The sequence below is a fragment of the Pundamilia nyererei genome, unplaced genomic scaffold (genome assembly GCF_000239375.1).
Source record: "Pundamilia nyererei isolate P.nyererei 1_Seehausen unplaced genomic scaffold, PunNye1.0 scaffold00039, whole genome shotgun sequence".
NCBI lineage: Eukaryota > Metazoa > Chordata > Actinopteri > Cichliformes > Cichlidae > Pundamilia > Pundamilia nyererei.
The window spans coordinates 643,216-667,001 of record NW_005187440.1 but is presented as its reverse complement, the minus strand read 5'-3'; the positions used below and the strand labels follow the sequence as shown (position 1 = coordinate 667,001).

General features: G+C 42.8%; 3 protein-coding genes across 5 annotated transcripts in view; 2 read left to right on the top strand and 1 right to left on the bottom strand.

Moving 5' to 3' along the window:
• celsr3 (cadherin, EGF LAG seven-pass G-type receptor 3) overlaps positions 1-7,837 on the top strand; it is a 109,417-nt gene extending 101,580 nt beyond the window's left edge. For both annotated transcript variants that reach the window (XM_013910265.1, XM_013910264.1), the window contains 6 exons: positions 429-526; positions 1,045-1,136; positions 1,309-1,482; positions 3,620-3,814; positions 5,959-7,021; positions 7,408-7,837. In XM_013910265.1, the coding sequence (XP_013765719.1) occupies positions 429-526; positions 1,045-1,136; positions 1,309-1,482; positions 3,620-3,814; positions 5,959-7,021; positions 7,408-7,435 (1,650 nt within the window). In that variant the 3' untranslated portion in view covers positions 7,436-7,837. The remainder of the gene's footprint in view (positions 1-428; positions 527-1,044; positions 1,137-1,308; positions 1,483-3,619; positions 3,815-5,958; positions 7,022-7,407) is intronic.
• Positions 7,838-11,327: 3,490 nt separating this feature from the next.
• fsbp (fibrinogen silencer binding protein) lies at positions 11,328-16,655 on the bottom strand. 2 transcript variants are annotated; one of them, XM_005730700.2, is made up of 5 exons: positions 16,199-16,655; positions 14,070-14,113; positions 13,783-13,951; positions 12,373-12,417; positions 11,328-12,280 (listed from the first exon to the last, which is right to left on the bottom strand). In XM_005730700.2, exons 1-5 carry the CDS (start codon positions 16,401-16,403, stop codon positions 11,919-11,921), a joined length of 825 nt encoding a protein of 274 aa, XP_005730757.1. In that variant the 5' UTR covers positions 16,404-16,655; the 3' UTR covers positions 11,328-11,918. The 2 variants fall into 2 exon arrangements, with proteins under 2 accessions (XP_005730757.1, XP_005730758.1); XM_005730701.2 differs by lacking the exon at positions 12,373-12,417 and having other exon boundaries at positions 16,199-16,651.
• A 301-nt stretch (positions 16,656-16,956) lies between these two features.
• On the top strand, positions 16,957-23,604 carry wdr6 (WD repeat domain 6). Its single transcript, XM_005730702.2, has 7 exons — positions 16,957-17,055; positions 17,327-17,478; positions 17,743-17,877; positions 18,223-20,962; positions 21,178-21,255; positions 22,167-22,283; positions 22,512-23,604. Exons 2-7 carry the CDS (start codon positions 17,409-17,411, stop codon positions 23,470-23,472), a joined length of 4,101 nt encoding a protein of 1,366 aa, XP_005730759.1. The 5' UTR covers positions 16,957-17,055; positions 17,327-17,408; the 3' UTR covers positions 23,473-23,604.
• The last annotated feature ends 182 nt before the right edge of the window (positions 23,605-23,786 follow it).

Below are 23,786 nucleotides of genomic sequence, written 5' to 3'. Positions count from 1 at the left end.
GTATATATATACATGTTCCATATTTCCTTTGAATCTCTGTCAGTGCAGTGAACCCCATACAGTTTGTTGCCAGTTTGTGTGCGTGAGATGTTGGTGTGTATGTGTGGGGAAGTTTACGTGTGTGCGCGTATGAGATGTGTTGTTTCCACCCTTTTAAACCCCATTTCCTCCAAAGCTCTTCCTCTCTATTACTGAGTCATATGGGCAAAATTCAAGACTATTATTATGTGCACTATGCTGTTTTTAGCACTGATGGATTATATGCATGGATGACCCCCTTGTAGCGTCCTTTTGTGATTTATCAGCAGATAACAGAAGTCTTGTCACATCTCAGAGTCTTATGTTCCACATGCCTAGCCTCCTGGACACAGGTTGAAAGCTGGGAGCTATTTTTTTAAAGCTTCTTGCATGTGTTTTTGTGTGCTCAGGCACAGAACCCCTATCACAACCCTTCACTGTTGGAGCAGAGCGGGCTGCACCGCATCACACTGGGAACCTCCACCATCTCCTCCGTCAGCTCTGCCAGGTATCTGAACGCATGCACGCATGAATGGACACGTGTCACAGTTTTTACCAATATATTAAGGTAGATGTGCACATCGTGGTGGTTTAATGCCATAAAATATAACAACAATAAATTGATGCTTGAAAAACAAGGATAGTCTATCGTTCAGATGGGATTCTGGCGGGTTTGTTGGGTCTGTGGTTTTTGGATAAAGTCGCCTTAGGGTGGAAATTCCCTCCCTGCATAAAACCCTGTTTTTCATTTTGTGGGTCAGTGGGGTAAAGATGAAGAAGATTAGACTGAACAATGTACTGTACTGCATGTAGAGCAACACTAATGTACCCTGAGAGTGGCTGTTAATGTCTTCATGGCTCAGTGATTGTCTGTCTTCATGCCATGTCTTGGCCTGTATGAAGCGTGCACACTAGTATTTGTGTTTGAAAGGACTCTCGCTTTTTTTCAAATCTGTATCTGCCTGTTTCTGTGTGCTTCTATTGTTTGTGTGTGTTCGCCTAACTTCTCTTCTACTCCCCTGTTAGAGAAAACCTTTTGGCTCGTCAGACTCTGGAGCAAAACATCGTCCACACTGGTGCAACCGACCTGGATGTAGCCATGTTCCACAGAGACGGGGGTGAATATGCATAATGAGCAGACATGAATCTCTGAAAAACAAAGACTTTATCTCTGCCCATATTTAACTAAGGATCAAGAACATTTACTCAAGAATACCAACACATCAGCCCTATCCTTTTCCTCACTTTCTCACTCCCGCTTTATCGTCCCTTCTCCCTTTCTTTATCCAGGTGAAGATTCCGACTCAGACTCTGATCTCTCTATGGAGGAAGAGCACAGTCTCTCCATTCCTTCTTCGGAAAGCGAGGACAACGTCCGTCTCCGTGGCCGCATCCAGCGGCGATTCAAGCGCTCCAATCACGGTGAGCGCCTGCTCACAGAGCCCGCCAACAACGGCACCAAAGGTAGATTTTCCGTGTTACCGAGTTTATATTAATTCTATTTTTGACATTTTTATTGTTTAAAGTCAGTAATGGAGAAGTGTCTCATTAGGAGTGCTTCATCACCGAAAGCCTAAGAGTTATGGGTCCCATCAAAATGTTCTGCAATGTCTGGATGTCTTTTGTTGGCACAAAACATTTAATTTGTTCACTGTCAGTGCGCCCCAGGGCGGCTGTGGCTACAATGTAGCTTGCCATCACCAGTGTGTGAATGTGTGCGTGAATGGGTGGATGACTGGATATGTAAAGCGCTTTGGGGTCCTTAGGGACTAGTAAAGGCGCTATATAAATACAGGCCATTTACCATTTTTTTACCATTTTTTTAAAGACTACTTTTAAATGTTCATCCTCGGTATGTTTGAAAGGTAATTAAAGTTTACAAAGAGCTTCTTTGCAGAGTAATAAAGCTTTAGTCAGGTTGAGTTCATAGCAATTACAAGAACACAGAGTCAGTATGCAGACTCAAGGCAACAGCAGATTACTATAACTTCAATAGAAACTTTTAAAACTGCTGCTGCAGCATAATTCAATTATCTGCAATATCACTGTCCTTTTATAGTGTGTATTATGTGTCCAAACAACACATATTAAACATATGGATTCTGCCGGTCTGTGAAATAGCATTTAAATCATTTGTATATTGTATATTTGTATATTGTGCGCTATGTGTAAGCAAGAATAGCATCCACCTCCAGGAAGAGGAAATGTCAATGCAGGCATACATTAATCAATACACTCCTTCTTGTGATACACAATGACAAGTTTATCATGCATAATATATGAGTTTACGCACGTCATAGTGTGTGATATAAATGTCACGCGAGTACAGTTTCCGTGAAATGTTTCACACTGAGAAAATGCCAAATATCTGCAAATCTATAAATCCATTTAACCAATCAATTCTTAGCTTCTTAAGCCACTGGGGTCACACGAACTCTGTTCAGAGTCTAACCAGACCACAGCCATCGTTCAATAGAGGAAGGCAAGATCCAGATGGCTGTTACAGTCCGATCAATACATCAGTGCAGTCAAACTGGAGGGCCTGAAACATTTTGGCTTTTTACTGAAAGGTCACAGTCTGAATGCGTCCAGTTCTCTGTGACAAAGCATTAACCCCTGCATCTCCGCAGTGTTCGAGGACTGCACCGGGAATGTGTTCAGGACAACAATATGAATAGATTTTCTTGTTTTTTATAACCCGGTGCCGATGATCTTTTGTTTTATTCACTGTCACAGCAGGCTTGCTGATTTTACAAGCCTGAAAAAGATGAAAGCATTTGATGTATCAATGATGCTTGCTCTCATGCATGTTATAGCTGGAGGGAATAATCATTATTTCATTTCTTTGTAGTTCTGACGATGGATTATTTAGGAAGTTAATCATTTAAGCAAAATGTAAAATATTCTTTGGTTAATAAGTTAAAAAGGAAATACATGAAGTTTTCACCTTTAGTTTAGAAAAGATTCATTTAAAAAGTAATTTTGAAATAAATTGATAAAACTTTACTTGCAGCCTAAATTCTTCATCCACACAACTTTTCACACTTATTAAATCCTTACCACTGATAATATCCTTTACAAAATGTGGGTCCAAATAACACAGATTGGTTTAAAGGGCTGACATTGATGATGTCACTCTGTCTCGTTCTCCTTAAATCAGCTTTTGCTGTGCATGCTAAAAACTCGAGTTCATGGGTCGTTTGCAGCGGCCTGAAAAATGTCCTTTTTGACACTTTTAATTAGCTCTGGCTTCTGATTTGATAATGAACATATGCTATTTTGTATGCTGACAACTGCTATTAGTTGCAGACATCTGTTTTTGTGTTCTTGGGGACGTGCATGAGGCAATAAAATGAAATTAAAAAGATGAGAATATGATCCATTAGAATATAGCTCTTTATGACTGTTTTGTATAGGCTATAATAAAAATAACAACTATTTTAGTGACGACTGCATTAATAGTGATTCAGACTACTTCCCAATAAGGTCTCCTTTGTTTTGTTACTGCTCACTACTTAATGATCAGACATAGATTTCCCTCATGAGGTGTCACTGATGTTAAGTTTGCCAGTAACCACAGAGAGTTTTCCGTGTATGACAGAGCTGGACGGCAACGACCTTTTATCCTATTGGCCAGCTTTGGAAGAGTGCGAGGCACGCACTCTGCAGAAGTGGGGCTCAGAGCGCCCCCTGGGGGCAGATTACAGCAAGGACGCAGCAAATAACAACCAGCTAGACGCAGCGCTCACTAGTGGAGACGAGAACGGCCTCACCCAGCCACACAGGCACCGCAAAGGTGAGAGACACACGTGAACAACTAGACACAATCGGAAGGGTGCACATACACTTTGGATTGTGCCTTATTTTACTTTTATGTGTAAATTAAAGCTTTAGATACAGACTCATGCAAGGTACAAACAGCAAAATGGAAAACAGTGATGACTATTCTGAAACAATGAAACTCGTTCCCTCCGGGTACTCCGGCTTCCTCCCACCGTCCAAAGACATGCAGTTTGTGGGGATAGGTTAATTGATTAGTCTAAATTGCCCATAGGTGTGAATGTGAGTGTGAATGGTTGTCTGTCTCTGTGTGTTAGCCCTGCTACAGACTGTCAACCTGTCCAGGGTGTACCCCCGTGACAGCTAGGATAGGCTCCAGCACCCCCCGCGACCCTGAAAAGGATAAGCGGAAGCGAATGGATGGATGGAACTTCAACGTGACGTTAACAGACTCTTGCTACTTTTATTTCTTCTTTTTTGTCATCATTATAAATATCTACTTGGTAAAAGTCATTGATTGTCAGACAGACTGTGCCTCTGCATATCAGTGCCTGGTCTGAGTATCCTAAACCTGTGATCTTCTTCATCCTGTTATCTAATGAGTGTCTCCAGATATCCTGTCTGAGTAATGCAGAATGGAACATTTTGCCAAGAGGGAGATGGAGGTGGTGTCAGCTGCATGAGCTGAACCAGCAAAGCATAATTTAAACCAAAGTTCAATAACAGAGAATTTATCTGCTGTTTGAGCAGTTTGTCTCATATATGGGTTGATTATCTCAGTTCATCTTCGGGGTGACCCAGAGACCCGTCACTCACTCAAATATTTATTTTATTTTGGACCGTACTTTAGCTTTTTTGTTCCTGTAGTGCTGTAAATGTACAACCTGATAGTTTTCTTGTTGTCATTTAGAATTTGATAACCACATGTGTATTACATACAGATGTTTTGTATCCTAACATAACATAGTCATTGTTGCATTCCTGTCAACTCGAAGCAGTTTGGCCAGTCTCCTCTGTCTGCTGACATCGACAGGGCATTCTCTGTAAACCATAGTGATGGTTGTGTGGGGAAAATCCTAATAGATCAGCAGTTTCTGAAATACTTAGAACAACGAACACCATGAACAACCATGTTCAGAGTCACTTTCCTCATTCTGATTCTCAGTTTGAACTTTAGCAGGTCGGTTTGACCATGTCTACATGCCTGAATGCATGGGAGTTCTTGCCATTTGATTGGTTCGTTAGCGATTTGTGTTGACAAGCTGCCGAACAGGTGTACCCAACAAAGTGTCTATTGAGTGTATGAAATATAATATGCATACTCAGCATATAGTGCACACATAAAGTATATAACTGGCATGTGCACATGTAGAAATAAAGGCCCAATCAGATGCAAGTAAGAAAAAGAAAAGGTTGTAGCCTGAAAGCATGAGTGACATTTCAGGGAATGAAAATAGCCATATACCCAGTCATATACCGACAAATGAACACCCGCGTAGGCATGCAAAAGTGGTTTAATGTGAGTAGTCCTGCTTTTTGGTAAATGTGATAGTTGTGTGACTCATTTTCTGCCTCTTTCTAAATGGCTTCTCTTCATCATTTGATTTCTTCCGCTTTTCTTTTCGCCTTCTTCTCTCATCATGAGACTTTTACAATGTAAATGCCTGTCGTTACATTGTAAGGCAGTTGGATTCTCTCAAAAGTCTTAAGCTTCATGTAATCACAGTCACTGGAAAAAACATTTTTACTAGTTTTACTATGTTGTTGCCAAACCACAGTCGAATTGAAACAGTCCAGCGTCCCACGATGGATTAGCAGCCAATAAGGTCACAGCTACGACATGTTTTAGGTGTCACGACAGACTGACAGTTGATCTAATCATCAACCCAGTATTTTTTGAAAATGAGCGCTCGTGAGCACCTGTTATGTGCAGATTTACTTAAGAAGACGAGGCTAAGACAGCTTGTATTTCTCTGAAAGCTCTCTTTGTATCCTCAGGTTTCCTGATTTGATTATTTTAAGCCAGTTATTGTGATAGATGGATGATTCATCCAGTAACCTAATGGAATCTAATCTCTTCTTCAGGTTTCTCCTTCTTCTCCATTTCTACCACTAACGCCTTCCTCTTTTTTTCTTGTGGTTTCATTTTCTTTGTCCCAGGAATCCTCAAGAACCGTCTTGGCTGTCCTCCCGCACTCCAGGGTCTTTCCAGTATGGGCCGGGTCCCCAGTGAGCTCAACTGGTACCGAACCTCTACTCTTGGCCACCGAGGTGTTCCTGCTGCCTCCTACGGTCGTATGTACTCTGCCACAGCTGGTGCCACTGGAGGCTCCGGCTCTCTCTCCCAGCCAGCTTCCCGCTACTCCTCTAGGGAGCACCTGGACTCGCTTGCACGGAGGCAGCTGTCCAGGGATCCACTCGGGAGGCAGACGGTCGGAGGATCAAGAGACCGGTTGGACTGCCGAGGCTCCAGGGACAACTTGGATCTCTTACCCAGGAGGAGAGAGCTGGGGCTGGGGCCAGGGTCAATGTTAGGGACCCTGGATCACCAGCGAGTCTCATTATCCAGGGAGAACTTGACAGGATCAAGGGACAGACTGGACAACCACCATGCTACTGGTTTCCACGGATCGAGGGAGGATGTGAGTGGAAACGGAGGGGCTGTCAGTGCCGGGATTGAGGGATACCTCGGCGGATCAAGGTTGCAGCTGAGCTCGCTGACTCGGCGACAGGCCTCATCCCGGGAGCACCTCGAAGAAGTTCTCGTGAGCAGTAGATCAAGGGAGCAACTTGACACCAATGGAATGGGAGCCCAGGCCCAGCCGTGTCGGGAGTGGCTCCGCACTCTGCCACCCCGCCAGCCTTCACACCCTGACCAGCCGCCCTCCTCTTCTCCTCCTCCCCCGATATCTGAGGAGCCTCAGCAGGAGCACCTACCTCCTTCAGCTCACGCCAGAGGACGACTGGACTCAGCTTCATGTAGGTTTCCTGGTCAGGTCGCCCCCCAGGTCGCAGGTTCAAATCCAAACCCCTTGGGTCGACAACCGTCCAGTGAACACCTGGATATTCTTTCCTCCATTTTAGCATCCTTCAATTCCTCTGTCCTCACTCCTCCCCCTGCTGCCCCAAACACTGGTCCAAACGGCTCCGTCCACGGACCCTCCCCATCCCCGTCCCAGTCTGCCACCTCCCATAGCATATCTGAAGTCTCCCCTGACTCGGAGTAAGTCCTTCTGAGTGGAAAATCCACCCTCAACCCACCCTCCTCCTGTCCTTTTCTCACATGCATCTTCTTCTCTTCCTCTTTTCTCCAGCATCTGTCATCTTGGACTTTTGACTTGTGCTATTCTAGTTTGTTTATCTCAGCCTTCCCCAACCCTTTCAGCAGGCTTCCTGCGTTCCAGCTTCTTTATCATCTCTTCCCATGTGTCTCAGTCTATTTTCTTCTGTTTTCCATCTCCCTCTTCTCTCCCTCTCTTTTTCTTTGTCCTTTTGCCTGCAAAGCTCATTTCCATTTTACTTCTGTAGTTTCACTGTGAACTTGAATTTACAATTAGTGAAGTGCTGTACAGACGTAGTGATGACTCATTTTTCTTTCCTTCACCTTAGAGCCAACAGAAGTGAGGGACAGTCTTGATGACAACCTCCGCATCCCTTAATGCATTTCTACAGTGCTGGGGTCACATTGGACATGTTCAAAGGTCGCGGATGGACCTGAAGCACCGGGACAACCTGGAACATTCGAGGACAGGGAAACAAAACCGAGACAGAGGAAACGCAGAGACACAAAGACGGACAAAATATCCAATGATAACACGGATTCAAGAGAAAGTCAGTGGGCGGCGTGTACTGTGTAAAGAGTTTTCGAGTGTCACCGCCTACGGCGAACGACGATGTTTCTGTGGACGATGAGTCAACCACCTCTACTACCTACAAACTCTTAAAGGCAAAAACACAAACTCCTCAGATTTCAAAGAAACGAGATCCGTCAAAATGAAGAAAAAAAAAAGAAACTGTAAATAACATTTTTATACATTTTGTATCTTTTTCATTGGAGATGAAGAAGAAATCTCTTGTGATGTTTCTTTTTTTTTTTTTTTTAAATGACTGTGCTCATGTGAGGTTGTGAGTGAGGTTGGTGTGAGTGCAGTCTTGGTCGTTGCTGAGGGGGGGGATCCCCCTCCCCACAAAAAGAAAAAAAAACTCCCCAAATTTCTCCCTAAAAAAGGTTTTCCCTAGAAACATTTCCTCACACGCATCAACTTTATGTATAGCGACAGGGGTCTGGCAATAGAATCGAATGAGATTATCGAAACCGCGAGATGTGGTTGGAGGGAAACTATCGAAGCAGGAGGAGGAAGTGATTGTAAATAGAAGGAGGAGTTATTTTAAGAGATTTGATGGAGCGAGATGATTGTGCAGAGAAAAAGACTGAAGGTTTAAAGTTGGCGGCTCAGCAGTTAAAAAGCTCAGTCACAAGCGTCAATGCATCAGCTCTGTGCTGTATATGAATGTGACCTTGTCATCTATCTGTGTATCTTCATGCCTGGTGCTATCTGAACCAGACCATATCAGACGGCTGATATTACAAGACCATATCTGTAGCGTTCTGGAGACCTGGTGGGTGAAGGTTGATATCTCTGTCTGCCTCTCTGGATGAGGATGTATCGCGTAACAACCATTTAAATCCCCACAAAGTTTTGTGCACTTTGATGCCTGCCTCGAGGGACGACACAGGAGCAGCCGAACCTCAAGACCATTCGTAAAAGCTTCTCCGCAAAACTAAACCAAAGGGACTTAAAATCTGTATGAAACCCTGATATTCTTCTGTTTCTTCTGATGGAAATGACTTGTGCAGGGCGCGTTGTAGCTCGGTTTTGTTAAATCATGATCTTTTTCAGTAAGAAGTCTCAAATTAAAAGCTGTTTCTCTTCATGAGGCCATGATCAGCGCTACTACATAACCCGCATAACTGTTTGCCATTTTATTTTACCCGCGTAGTACATAAGCAAGTGGATTTTCATGTGGGAAGGGAGCGGATAAGAGTCATCGTAACACACTCAGATATTTGTGTGAAGACATGAAAGCAGCACTGTGGTATGTTCACAGCATGGTGCCAACCTGAATATTTAAATTGCTCCTTTATATTTGAGAAATTCAACAGAAAAGAAGCTCATGCTTCAGAAACAATCGAACACGAGCCCACAAAAAAAACACGAAAACTGATTTTTATTTATTCAGATTCTCATTTAGATGGTTTCACAAAAAACGAGTTATCTTTCAAGATCCGTCAAAGCTTCTGCGGCAGATTGCAGAGGGGAGAGGAGATGTCAGCTGTGTCAGCGCTAAAAGCCTCTAAGTGGTTTCGAGATGCAGGTCTTTCCATCAGCAGCTGCACCTTTCTCGCAGCTGTCGGAGGAAGCCCAGAGTTCAGCCTTTAAGGTAACAACACATGGGCGTTTTCAGGAGTGGAGACGGGGACAGGGAGGCTTTTTTCTATAGGAAACTACAGCGGGTTGTAAAAACTGAAGGAAAATGGGAGTTCTGTGTTGCCAACATGTGTTGTCTGTGTCTTTGAGCAGAAAACAGCCAAAAGCCAATGCAAAAAGTAATAAATGAAAAAATAAGGCTAAGATATTGCATAACGGGAAAGATTTTTTTTTTTAAAAAGATACCAAATCAGGCAAGATTGCAAGAAGAACAAATTGGGTCAGGAAACATGACTGCAGAAATGTAGCCGCAGGGAGGAAGGCGTGGATGTTACTCATCACAGGGAGACAGAGAGAAAAAAGACACGTGGATGGAAACGCTCGAAGTGGAAATAAACACACACCTTACAAATAAGTGCATATCTGCCTGCTCTGACCGCTGCTCTGCCGGTCCCGTGTCCCTGAGACGTGACAAGCACAACCTATTTACGACAGTATTATTGCCAAAAAAGTCCCGAGTGCAGCGCAACACCACCCACCGGTCTGTTAGCCTGACAAATCCTATTTTCTTCTCCATCTATATTTTTCTTCAGCTGACCTTCAACTTTGAAAGACATGAGATTTACTTTATTTATTGATAATTTATTGACACTGTATTGGTTTCTTATTTTCGCCATCTGAATGAGAGGATGTTGAGGAAGCGTGTATGTGTGTGCGCGTGTGTGTGCAAATGTTCTTGTTGTCATATGTAACATTTCCTGTCATCTGACTCTCACGGCTACAAATCCACAGATGAAAGGCAAGAAAAGAATCTGAACTTACACCTGGAATTCAAATCTGAAGAGTTTAGTCAGTATTCAAACTGGATCTGTTGTCTAATCTTAACTGGTAATCTATCCAATTAATTGACTACAGGTTTAACAGTAGTTCGGACCAATCCGAGCCACAGAAGCGAGGGCAGACAAACAAACAAGCAAAAACCAACAACAACAACAAAAGATGATTAGAGACAAAAGGAGAGGAACATAGAGAGGTGGAGAGATGATGGGAGGTTGTATTTGTTAGCTTGTGTGTTCATTATTGGATGCCTTCTATCTTGCCGTCTGGATGGAAACAGCTGTTCCCCTGTTACCGCGGAAACAAGAGAAATGTTGGACATTAAAAAAGAAAAAAAATGACTTATTCCTACAAGGCTCTGTGTTCTTTCTGATTATTCTTGTCTGGGAGACACAAAGAGCTTTGCTGTTTCATATTCATGCCAACAGACATTTTCAGGTGTAGAAAAAGTGAGCGGAGGAAAGATCCTGTGACAGGGTGACACGTTTTTCTCTAGAAGGCTCCTCTCCCTGACTTGCGTTGACTCTCAAAGTATTCTGTCACATTCAGAGACATCAGAGGAGGGCGGAGACGTTCAGCTCAAGAGACGGCGGGGATCAGCGGCGCATACATACATCTTAAGATTTTAACCTACGCAGGGCTGAAGCAAAAACTCATCAGTGCTCTTATTAGATTATTAATGTTACCGCTTGGTCACAGCCAGGTTCATTAGGCACTGATGTGCAGTAGTAATGCTAAAAATATTTGATCTAAAACGTTGGGATCCGAAGGGGGGAAATGGACATTTTTGGGAAATATGCTTCCTGCCAAAAGTTGGCTGTGAAGATCAATACCACTCTCTCCTGAGTGTCAGCTGGCATAAAGCAGAGGGAGAGCAGCCGTTTTTCAAAGCATTGCATTTTTCATCTATTCTCTAAGTGTTTGAACTGTACCGGGGGCCTTAACAGCATTCATCAAAAAGATAATGGCCTCTTTTGGTGTTTTTGACGATCGCTGAGTGCGCCTAATTATTTTGCTGAAGATACTCTTGGAGAGTTTTCTTTTTTAAACAGCACTGTGGTGGTGGAACCCCTCCTACCACCACAGTCCCAGCAGAGAACTTTGAAAATGGCCAAAAGAATGTGGACACAAGGCAACCTGACCTTCTGTCCATGTACTCCAGTGTATTTGTAGGTAGGTGGTGTGACCCAATACGTTCCTCTATATGCTGTCTTACAACTCAATATTACAGACCTCTCATTTTCAGAAGAAGACGCGCAACAATCACAGGTGTGCACATACGTCAGTGTGGTACCTGTTTCTCACACTTATTTATTCACTTACACATTTGTTTACTTACATATCAAAAACAAAGTTAAAGCATGCACTAAAAAAGTCTGTTAAAAGATTGTCCTTTTAGGAATGTCATTTCGTCCCATGTGCGTGTCACCTGCGTACATTCTTCTTTTAAAATAACCTCGAACGAACTTTGACCTTTAAAAAAATTTAAATAAAAAATACACCATTAAGACGATCAATGAAAATTGATTTTTTCAATCCGGGGCTAGATTGTGATAGATGACACATAAAACAGGGTTGTCATTACAAACCATTTCAACAAGGAGTATAAAGTGACTTACAGTTCTCCGTACTGTTGTGTTGTTTTTAAAGATTAGTTCAAAAACTGCTTAAAATGTTTCTCTATTAAGATGGAACTCACATTGCAGAGGGATTGGCTGCCGTGATTACAACTATTGTTGCTCAATGTGAAACTCTTCAGCAGCAATGTGTAACAAAAAACAAAAAGTAGTGTCATGGCGTATACACAAAACAATACAAGAATGACACTCCGAAAAATAGAAACATTTGAGCGTATCAGCCAGTCGGGTCAGACGTTTTCTCCGCTTCGTCGCCACTACTGGAGGAAGATGGCGGCACGTCCTCGCCCATCCTCTTTAGCTTGGCCTTGTAGTAGGCCTTCTTCATCCTGAAGGCTTTCTCCTTCTGTCGGGCTGCTCTCCTCTTCTCCCTCACCAGCTCCTGCTCCCACGCCAGCACCTTCATCCTATTCTCCCACTCCAGGATCTTCATCTGCTGCTGCTGCTCCAGAGCGTCCGATCTCTGCTGGTGCTCCAGTCTGGACAGGTCTACGGAGTCGTGCTGAGCTGGGCGGCGCCCGGCGTCTTCCGTCTTGCCGCCTGATGGTTGGAGATGCTGGCTGCTGAGCCTGGAGGTGCCTGAGAGGTCAAAGTTCAAAAGCTTCACTGTGGTTTGTACTAAAAAGCACGATCTGAGGTTTGCAAGGCAACTTTAGATTCACTTTTCTTACTTTCAAGGCTGTTTAACACCAGGAGCTGCAGTTTAGAGAATAAGGCTGAAATTTAAAGAAACAAAACACAATTTAATCCCAGTCAGATCTACCTGCGCCTTAATGCCAGAGCAAAGCTGATAAACCTATCGTCTTACAGTTTTAACCTGGACTATATTTTGAAAATCCTCAGATTTATTTAGGATAATAGTTTTTCCTTCTTGTGAGCCGCTGTGCGATCTGATGCAGGCACAGCTGTGCTAACTGTTAGACTCAAAAAGCCCGAGTTGGCTCACCAAAGGTATACCTTGTCACAGGTAAACAAAGCAAAAGTAAATAAATACAGCAGGTTATAGTTTGTGTTAGATATAATATGTGTCACAGGGCTTAGATGTGAAATGCTATGAATTACTTAGAAAATTTTCTTAATAAAGTGGGTTAATGAAAACAAACTTGAACGTGCTTTTGCAGTACAGCCACAGGTGTAAGCTGATGATTTATATATCCATGTGTGAGGTTGTCATACAGTGTCTGAGTCAATTCATAACTGTATCATCGATGGAAAATCTATTGAGAACTCTGCAAAGAAAAATTCTAATTTACTGACCTGAATGCTTCTTCTGCTAAATGCTCTTTTTCAATGCTAAAAAGTACTGTACTACATGTGATACCATCAGGAAAGACTGTCAGCATGAAACACACACAAACAGTAAAAACATCCCTGGATAGAAAAACGTAACCTGAAGAAAGATTTCTGAAGACTAGCTCGCCTATGAGACTTCAGGCTGTGTTTGGTCACACCAAACAATGACTTTCAAGCTCGTCAGAACTGTATATACTTTACTTTTTGCCTCATATATTACATTTAAGTAATATATGACGAGTGGCTCAAGATTTTTGCACAGTACTGCAGGTTGTCAAAACATTCAATTTCAGCCACAAAAGGGGAGCCTCGGAGATAAATTAGAGGAAAAGCAGAGGAATGAACTAAACAGCTATTTAGTCTCATATTTATGATGCACAGTGAGCGTGTAACACCATGGTACACGGGCACTCCAAACAGCATACCCCTGCTATTAATTGGGCTATCAATCTTCTTAATGACAGTAATTTATTTAGGTTGGTCACATGGGCTGCTTCTTCCCATTCACAATCTTCTAATAAGCATGCAACACTAAAGCCATCTCTGCGGCAAAACAGCTATAACTTATTGAAGTCTGTGTATAATTACGCCCTTTCCTCCTCACCCTTAATAATGTTAACTGAGCCAATTATCTCCTTCAGCTCAAGGTTATTGTTTCTTAATTAAGAGTGGAGTATTAATCAAGTTAATAGTAGAATATCCCACTATTTGCCCACAGAAAGTTCCTTGCGCAAGGGTTTCCAAGCAACACATGCTCAAGCAGCTTGCAGGGTGTTATTTGTTGGTACCTGGTGCTGTGAAGTAGGCAGCAGGGAATGCCACATCCTGTAGCTCTGCATTGTGGGAGGTGGAGTTTGTAGAGGGGCTGTGGTGCAGATCTGACCAGTCGTTGCCTGTTATTCTGTCCAAGGCGTCACGCTGGAGGCAGATGGCCACTTGCTCCTTGCTGTCCTCTGCCTAAGAAGGAGGCGAGCCATTTGGTGTTTCTGGGATTAATGTCTGAATCTAAGGTGTCATGAGCAGCTCCAGGTTTACCTCTTAAATAAAATGAAACCAAAACTTTAAAAGTAATTACCTGATTCACGCTGCCATTCACCTGTCCTGTCACCATCAAACAGCCTGATAATAAGGAAGGAAAAAAAAAAAAAAGGATAAGGAGACAACCAGGGAGGGACTGCAAGTATATGTCTATCAGAAAAATGAACAAAGAGCGCCTCCCTCTGGTGGACACAAGCACAACATCACCATAAAGCACCTTAATCATGATGGCCATCAAAAAAAGCAGAAATGATATCGGAGCTTCTGCAAAGCAAACCTAGAAAGTAAAAAAGTCCACAAAGTAAGTGCTGTCAGTAACCTGGTGGCAGGTTTACTAAATGGAATGAAGTGAAAAGCGTAAAACGTTTAACAAACTCTCAGGACTTCATTATACTATAAGACACTTTAAGTAACTGCTGGGTTAACTGAACATTTCTTGGTGTAGATGAGCAGTATCGTGCAAAAGGGGGACAGTCATAAAATGAGCACAGTCCTTTTAATCGCTCTGTAAACAGAGTGAAACAATATTATTACAATACTTCACTTGTGACTTGATATTTTTGTGATTTTTAACATTTTACTCATTATTCTGAGTATTGCAATAACATATATTGTGATTTATCACCGTTTTTCAACTGCAAATAATGTTGCAGTTACATGCAATGTACTTCGTATAAAGCAGTAATTAACTGTGACAAATCACTGAAAACCATATATGTGCTGCTGTCTACACAGAGAGGAATTCACATCTTATTAATATATCAGTGCTCAACAACCTTCCTGTTCTTTAAGACCAGAGTACAAGCAGCTGAGACAGAGAGCTGTACTCTGGGAATACTACGAATGAGAGGGCTGATTTCATATATCACCATCCAGAGACAACGTTAGCAGAGCAAACTTACACGAAATAAACTCTGACCCAAAAACCATCAAACACACTTTTCTTGACAAAGTTATCTCCTAATACAAAGCAAGCTCATGGCTCAGTCACATGAGTAAAAATAGAACAACAACCTTCTTACATCCACACACACACAAAAATTACTTTTCACAGGTCAAATAACAGGAGGCATCCTTTCTGCAATAAGTCACAGTCTGACTTAGACCAACTGCCATCGCTCTCAGACTGACTGTCAAATCTGAAGGTTTTCAAAATAACTGTTGTCTAATTTATGAAGGCGGACAGATCACCAACATGTGACTATCAGTCTGAACTAGTCTGTGCCAGTGAGCATGACTCCAGGGGACTTGAATCAACAGGCTGCTAGCTGCTTGTCCTTTAGTTACATTCCTATAGAACATGAAGGCTAATATCATATTAGAAAATGTGAAAAATCCCAATAATATTATATCGTGGTGTGTCTGATGATTCCCACTTCTCACTATTAAACACAGTTTTCATGCCTGTGCTCCCAGGTTATTTAATTACATCAAAGACATAACAACAACAATAATTATTATTTTTCATTTAATAAAAAAAAATTATATAATGCTAAAGAGCTTTAAAAGAAAGAGAAAACCCGGAAAAACAAACAAACCTTTAAGTTACCCGGATTTGTTTTACAGGGTCAGTAAACGAATGAATGAGATATTGGGTGTTCCAACTTTCTGTTAAACAAACACAAACTTCATTACAGTCTTAATTAATTACCCTAATTAAATCCATTGCTTAACCCCTTGAACTACGCAGTAGACCAAACTAATGCACCTTATATTCATTGTATGTTAAAAATGTATTTAATGAGCCATAATTTAATAATAATGGAAACATAGTTGCTATCCCAGGAGGAAGTCTTATTACTTCAGCGGACTCTGAATGCTGGCTGCTGCTCCTTGCTGTTATTTTTAGGCTATAATGACACGGGATATAGAAACCTTAAATCAAAGACATAACAGACACCATATAAATCAACTCTGAAATTGCATAAACTGTACAGCTGTGCTCGGTAATGTCCAGATGACCGCTCGTCCTGGGACAGATGTTTTTACACTCCTGTCTAGACTGGTGTAGCCACACACACTAACGATAACACCACATCACGATTAAACCATCTGAACAAACAGCGATGAAGCAGTTATCACACCAAGATCTCGTGAATTCTCTTAACAGATTTCTGTCATTCCTTTCAAGATGTTCTCCAGTCTGAAAAACTGGAAGTGACCCACCTTCCAGCAGCTTGCGGACCGCTGCTTTGTGGCCAGCTCCCCCTGCGTGGCTGGTAAGGGCAGCCTCGCCCATCGTCTGAAGTTTGATTGATTTGCAACAGGCCCTGCATCGGGCAAAATGAATGTCCTGGACGTCCTTAACCAGCCAGTCCTTGTAAACATCCTTTGCGAGCCAGGAATCTTGGAATTTACATTTGCCAGGCATAGCTAGCTCTAAAAGTTAGCTGGACCGCTACCTCCCAGCCTGGAGCAACCTCTTACCTTATGTACTGCCTCGTGATGCGTTCACGTGTTCTGCGAGGATTTGAAGACACATTTACGCTGTTGCGCATGTATCTTTTGGCATTAGGTTACAAAATATCGTGAAAACGTTATAATTTAAACGCTGAGATAATTAACTTTCCAGTTATGTACCCCAAATCCCACCGAAGTAGGCAACGCAGTAGAATCAGAGTGCCTGAATTTCATCACTACAGGTGCAGCTGTGGAATTAAAATTATAATAACGGCTTTTTGTATAAAGAAGTGGGTGTAAACGCGCTTTGAAACTTCTTAGTAGGTATCCTGGTATTTTAAAATCAATGCCTGCGACTGAGGCTACTGACTGAGTTTTATCGAACATCCTTAAACGCAGCATAACATAGAAGGCTGTCCCTCACGTGCACAGAGTTCACCAATAAAAATACGATTAAACTCCTACTAGCCAATCAGCGTTGAGAAAGCCGGTAGTCCAGCTTGATTGGTTGAAACCCGGCAAGAACGACTGTACAGAAACACATGGGTACCAGACTGCCTTTTGGTGGACGTTAATAATGATCTTATAACGTTTCTGAACAGTTTCCTGCATTGGGAGCGTGTGTAAGTCGGCACGTCGAGATATTATTGTTTACCTGTTAAAGTTTTCTGCCGTTCGATATCTTATTCCTTTCCAAATAAGACAATAAGAACTCCTCCTGTTAGCTTGTTTTGCTAATCATAAGGGTAATCTTCACTCAGCATTAGACTTTAGTAAATACAACAGCAGACTGCACTACCCGGAGTCTCAGCATGGTTTACAAGTACGATTTGTAAGTTAAAACTGCATATCTTCCCTTCATAATGGTCTTAATTTTTCGGCTGCTCTCTTTAGGGGTCGCCAAAGCGGGTCATCTGTCTGTATTGCACCGTATCCCCGTCATGTGCCTTTGTTGACCGCAGTTAATCTTTAAGTGATGGAGACGGTGGCCCTGGTTGCTCCAGTTACAGCTTTGGAGTTCCTTCAGGATGCGTTTCTAATTAAAGGTTAGTGTTCAACATATAAGATAAGCAAGTAGTTATTCTTGTGATGCTCTGCTGTGTTTTTCCACAGTGCTCCTATATTAACTGCATTTTTGTTACAAGTTCTTTATTGTTAAACTTTAACTTATTCAGAACTTCTTCATTTTGTATCTGTGCCACATTCTCTTTGTAACTCTGGTTGCTGTAATGGTTAGCTTGAACTTTAGAGTTCCAAATTTTGTACATTATTGCACAATACAAACACACACAACTTTTCTTTCATGGCAGGTGAGGGTCCGGTCTTGTCGGTGTACAGACTCAAGCCTCGCCCTAAAGCCTGTGCCTCATTGAGCATTCTCCATCATTACCGGATTCATGGAATAAGACCTAGAAGGTGGGAAGCTGAGCCACCACGGAGTGCCGGTTAGTATAAGCTGTTAGTATGAGCTGTTTCTTGTTTTGTTTGATTGTTTTTACTATATGTTAATATGTCGAGAAAATTATTTACAGAGCAATACGAAAGTGAAAGAAAGGCAAGTCTGGAACCAAGAATGGGTTCTCAGCTATGATAAAAGTTAAAGTATAAGCAGTTAAAGGTATGCTTGCAGGTGTTAGATTAAATTGAGGATATACAGTATACATATTATCTTTATTAGACAATTATTTATTGCGTATTAAAAGTCTTTATTCACGTAAAGCCTCCAGCTATTTTTGCTCTAATTTTTTTAAATTTTAATATACATAAATTTTTTTGCTCTTATTCACCAGCACTGAGCACTACAGAGCCAAATGTCTGCGACCTTGCAGTATTTGGAGGCAAAGCTGTGAGGCTTGTAAGGTTCCGTGTGGAGGATGGGGAGCATCTTTGCCTGGAGGTCCTGGGTCCCCTCATGGAGCTACAGGACTGGGCTCTGGATGTCCGCTGGCTCTCTGGAGGCAAACAGCCACTGCTGTGTGTGGCTCTTGCTCATAATAGTGCTCTTCTCTTGGATGTCACAAAAGGAAATGCCGTGGTGCAGCGTTCCTGTCTGGAGGGGTGTTTGCTGTACTCTGCTCTCCTTCTGGTTCATGAATCCTGGGTGGATACTGTCATAGTTGGAGGGACTGTGTTCAATCAGCTGGTTCTCTGGAAACCCGGAGGAGGAGACAAAAGTGGCAATCCTGAAAACAAAGCTCCAATTGAAAGGCGTCTACTGGGCCACACTGGGGTCATCTTCAGTATCTCTTACCTCCAGGAGAAAGGATATTTAGCTTCAGCCTCTGATGACCGCAGTGTACGGGTGTGGGGTGTTGGCACTTTAGGTGGGCCTGAAGGTAAATGTGGGGACTTGAACCCAGTTTGTTTAAGGATCCTATATGGACATCAGGCCAGGGTGTTCTCAGTCCGTCTCTCATTAGGGAATATCTTCAGCGCTGGGGAAGATGGCACCTGTTTAGTCTGGGACTGGGCTGGAAGCGGGAAGGTGGTTCGCACGTTGAAGGGACACCGAGCAGGGGGTGTTCGTGCACTGGCAGTCAGTGAGGGAAAGGATGCGAGCTGGGTGGCTACAGGAGGGGCGGATGGAGGGGTAAGGTTGTGGAGAGTGGAGGGCAATGAGAAGAAGGAGTGTCTAGAGGAGGAGACAGTGACAGAGAAACTGACCGACCTGGAATTTCCTGGTCAAGGCCTGCCTAAAGTTGTTTGCTTAGCAGGAGAAGAGGATGGCAGTACAAGCTGGAGTCAGTGTAAGCCTGTAGTTTGCACTGACAAAGGAATAGTTTACCAATATAGTGTTGGGAAGTGGGAAGTAGTGTGGAATGGGACTCCAGCGTTTCAGTCCTACTGTGTGATGGAAACGATAACTATCACTGTGAAGGAGTCGACAACCAAAGTTGATTTGTGTGCTGTGGGAAACCTCAGTGGGTGCTTACAGATCTTTCCCATGTCTCATCCTCAGTCTGGAATTCTGCTTACATGTGGATCAGGGAAGATCCATAGTCTTATTTGGCAGAAGGAAAAAGAGCGTGCGTATTTGTTAGCTTCAGGTGCTGAAGGGCGTGTCTATCGCTGGTGTGTAGAGACAAAATTCAATGAAACCTGTTCTTTAGCTCTCAGCATCACTGCTCTACCTTCTTTCCTCCTCCCCTCTTGCGCTAAGCGCTGGCTTACAGCTGCAGTGCGCCTCCAGTGCAGGTCAAGGGAGGTGCTTTGGGTGTGTGGAGACAGGAGAGGGTCCCTGCTTCTGTTTCAGGAAAGAGAAAACTCAAAGCAAAGAAAAGGAGATGGTGAGGAAACAAATGAAGAATTACTGACAGATGGTAAACAAGGTGACGATGAGGAAGGCGGGCCTGAGGGAGAGGGGAAAGGCAAGATGGAGAATGAAGGAAGCAAAGAGGTGCATGACCTTTTGCTGCATCCTCTGAGCTGTCTGTTTGGGGTGCACGGGAAACAAGGTGTAACCTCAGTGTATGAGTACCAAGGCTTGTTTTATAGCACTGGCAGGGACGGCTGTGTTAGAGTTTTCAGTGTGCGTCCATCGTCACCAAAGAATCTTGAAGAAAGTAGAGAAGATAACGCTGCGGAAACAAGTGAAATGAATGAAGAAAGGCTTCAGCTGGAGGTTCTCAGGGTCCAGCGTGCCTGCAAAGGAATGGAGTGGCTGGAGAGGATTTTAATTCTCGAACCTGAAAAAGAAGTTGAGGAGGAAGAGGTCACCGAGGAATGTGAAGAGCTGTATAACAAAGAACACCAATTGACCGAACAGGTGGAGGTTAAAGGGGAGGAGGCAGAAGAAGAGCACTTCAGAGAAGTAGAGAAGGAAGGCAGAGAAGCCAGATTTGTAATTGTCGGCTTTCATGCAGTCCATTTTGTTGTTTGGGATCCGGTGAGGCAGGAGAGACTGTTAGCAGTGCCTTGTGGTGGGGGGCACCGCTCTTGGAGTCTGTGGCCATCCCACAAAGGAATTTGGCTCGGATATGGAGCTTTGGTGTTTATCAAGCAGGGGGCAGTCCTGGCTTCACAGCCCCCCGGAGAAGCAATGGGTTGGGATGGAAAGACAGGAAGGGCTGGAGGAACAGGACTGAAAGATGGAGTCCATGGAAGAGGAATTGGGTGTGTATGCAGGCTGGGGAGGATAACAGACTTTGGGAATGGGAATCAGGCAAACCACTGGGAGTTAGTAGTGACAGGTGGAGAGGACACTAGCCTGAGTGTCCTGGCGGTACATCCCTTTTCTGGCAATATTAAAGTTCTTTCAGTTATTACCGACCACATCTCGAGCATCCGCACGGTGACTGCGATTGTTCGCCCAGAAGGGGGGAGTGAAAGCCAGTCAAAGCCTCTCTCTGCTCTGCTTGTGTCAGCCGGTGGGCGGGCTCAAATCCAAGTTTACCGGCTGTTAATTGTTTGGGACGGGCAGAGACTGGCTCCTTCCTGTCAGGTGATCCAGGTAGCCAGTCACCGTTTGGACAAAGAGTGGGAGAGGAGGCGCAACAGACACAAGATGGTGAAAATGGACCCGGAAACAAGGCAAGTTTTTTAAAGCTAGTGTTTAGATAGCCTCTGACCTCCTGTTATTTGTTCTCTGCATATATTTTCTCTTCCTCACAAAAAATCTGTGTTCAAAGACAATCTGCTGTTTTTGTTTTGTTTGTTTTTTTTAGCTGAATATAACTTCAGTGTTTTTGTTTTTTGCATTTTAAAAAATGCACCTCTGATTACAGCTCTCGTCTGTGTGTTTTCAGGTACATGTCTGCGACAGTGGTGGATGAAGAAGTAAACCGTGTCCTCGTGGCTCTGTCCTGCAGTGACGGGGCTGTCAGGTTGGTATTTATCACAGCAAGGGTTCACACAGCTGGAATTTTCATTGAAGCTGCAGAAAAGAGAAAATCAGAGTGTCTTCGCATTGAGTTGATGCTCTCAAAAAGTATTATATTCAGTACTGGGGTGATGGTACTGGTGATTATAATAACCATAATGATGAATGTAACAGAATCAAAGGCTTTACATTTCATTTATGTGTGTCCGATTGTGTATTGTGGCAATAATGAGCTGCAATCATCAGTTTTGTATTTTCAAGTATTTTTGCTCAATTTTGCCAACATGTGTACCATGCAGTCACAGACGTTAACATATGTGTAAGGAAATATGCATTGATCCTGCAAGATCTTATGTGGTCAGAACATCAGTATAATAACCAGCATTATGAATTTTTACCTAGTTATAGTCCAAAATCTCTTCCTCCCTGACACTTGTTTATTTGGGCTGAACAATGGAGTTTTGGGAGTTTAACATATTATTCTGTAAACATCTTACTCGCATGTTTATTTTGTATTCTCATATAGCCTGGTATTGAATTTAGTCAAGTTGTACAGTTGTGTACTGTATTTATTCTTATTGTATCCTAATTTTTGCCTCATAACTTTTGCACTGTCCACTTCCTGCAAAACAAATTTCCCACGTGTGGGACTAATAAAGGTTATCTTATCTTATCTTATCTTATCTTATCTTATCTTATCTTATACTGTGGTAAGTTTTAGCATAGATTTTTAATCTTATTTTTCATGTATATTCAGATAATTAAAAGAAAATATGGTCATTAAAAGTCGGGTGGAAAATTAAAGGAACTGTTTTGTTAATCATGTACATGAACCCTGTGTGCTGCTATAGTGTCTAATGTTCTCCCTTAATACTCTTCTCACTGTTTCCTCACATCCATTACTGTTTTTTCCAGACTGTTCTCTGTCAATGAAGCGAAAGGTCAAATCGATTTGCTGTGGGAAACATTCTACCATCAACGCTGTGTACTCAGTGTCGCCACCTGCAGCCTGGAGGATGACAAAGGCAACAGGTTATGACTGTGATTGCTCATCTTTTTTTCCTGGGTTGTTATGTCATGCTTTACAGAACCAGACCACTGCTTTTGCTGTTTAATCTTTTTAGACTTAAAGTGAAATATATATTTTTAAAAGCAGCTGGCGTATTAATACTACAGATGTACAGTATTTAGGAAAGCATGGAGAAAGTAGTTCTTTTTTTAACACTTAGTTTTATATCTATAACTGTGTCCCTCTTGCAGGTATAAGCTGCTGTTCAGCGCTGCGACTGATGGGAAAATCGCAGTGTGGAATTTGACCGACTCTTTGTCCTCATCAACGGATAATTCGAGCTGTGCTGCAATATCACCAGTCCCCTGCCTCGATGTTCCCGCCCACCAGAGTGGGATTAACTCATTGGCTGTTTGGGCAGAAAAAATGGGACAACAACAGGGTAGTTGCCTGGTAACTGTTGCTAGCGGAGGAGATGATGGACAGCTGACTGTGTCCACAATCGGGGTGCAGCACTCAGAAGGTGGGAAAATCGGGAGCCAAGTAGGGTTTTCTCAGATTTCTGAGTCTCAGCCTCTCCTACAAAAGCAGCTCCAGTGTCCAGACAGGCTTCAGATTCATCTCCACTCCCAGTGCCACATATCACTGGCCCATGCTGGCCCTCTAACAGCGCTGAAGGTCCTGAGACCAGACCTCTTGGTCTCCACTTCCTCAGATCAGAGGGTTTGCCTTTGGAAGGTCTGCAGTAACAGTATCAGCCACTATGGGGCACTGTGCTCCCACGTTGCTGATGCTGCAGGGCTCGCAGTCTGGGAAAGTGAGGAAGGAAATCAGAAAGTGAAGATAGGATTTGAGTCTGAGCAGGAGAATGCTGGGAGGCTCAAGAGGGATAAAGAAACAGCTGATGAGAAAAGCAGTAAAGAACCTGTTGAGGTAGAGAGCAAGACAGGTGACCCAGTTAGTAAGACTACTGGTGAGAAAGAAAAGACGGGCACAAGTCCAAGAAATCAACCAGAGAATGACTGCGTAGGTAAGCCAGCGAGTGCAGTAAAGCCTGAGACAGGTTTGAGGGAGCGATGGGAGCGATGGGCGCTCGTCTGCGGTCAGGGCTTCCAGCTACTACGAGTCAAGAATCCGGAGATGGATGCAGAGAAAAATGGAGAAAAGGGAAAGCTGGACGAGCGAATTAAAGTGACTCTCCAAGAAAAATGATTCTGAATAAAAAGATTAAAGATACTTTTGTAAAAACTTCACAAAGGGACATATTCTTTTTAATTATTTCTCAATTACCTGTCTTAATTGCAGCTGTATACTTTGATGTAAATGTATGTCTCTGGTAATTGTTTAAAGTATTTATTCTCTAGTTTTTGTTTCTTTATTTTTTGTTGCATGAAAATGATAAAAACATTTATTTCCAGTCAGCTACGTAGAAAAGGATGCTGGTGTTATTTGTCTCTCAGAAACAGTTCATAACTTCCCTTCCAATCATTCATGTCAACTAAAAGGTAAACCTGTTTCTCCATCAC

What these genes read in the sequence shown, in the direction of transcription:
- wdr6 (XM_005730702.2), top strand. Translation starts at nt 17,409, where the DNA reads ATGGAGACGGTGGCCCTGGTTGCTCCAGTTACAGCTTTGGAGTTCCTT. An exon ending in AAAATGGACCCGGAAACAAG is followed by an intron (nt 20,963 to 21,177) that starts GCAAGTTTTTTA and finishes GTGTGTTTTCAG; the next exon opens with GTACATGTCTGCGACAGTGG. An exon ending in TGCAGTGACGGGGCTGTCAG is followed by an intron (nt 21,256 to 22,166) that starts GTTGGTATTTAT and finishes TGTTTTTTCCAG; the next exon opens with ACTGTTCTCTGTCAATGAAG.
- fsbp (XM_005730700.2), bottom strand. Translation starts at nt 16,403, where the DNA reads ATGCCTGGCAAATGTAAATTCCAAGATTCCTGGCTCGCAAAGGATGTT. An exon ending in GGTCCGCAAGCTGCTGGAAG is followed by an intron (nt 14,114 to 16,198) that starts GTGGGTCACTTC and finishes CCTTATTATCAG; the next exon opens with GCTGTTTGATGGTGACAGGA. An exon ending in TGCCTACTTCACAGCACCAG is followed by an intron (nt 12,418 to 13,782) that starts GTACCAACAAAT and finishes TTTAAATTTCAG; the next exon opens with CCTTATTCTCTAAACTGCAG.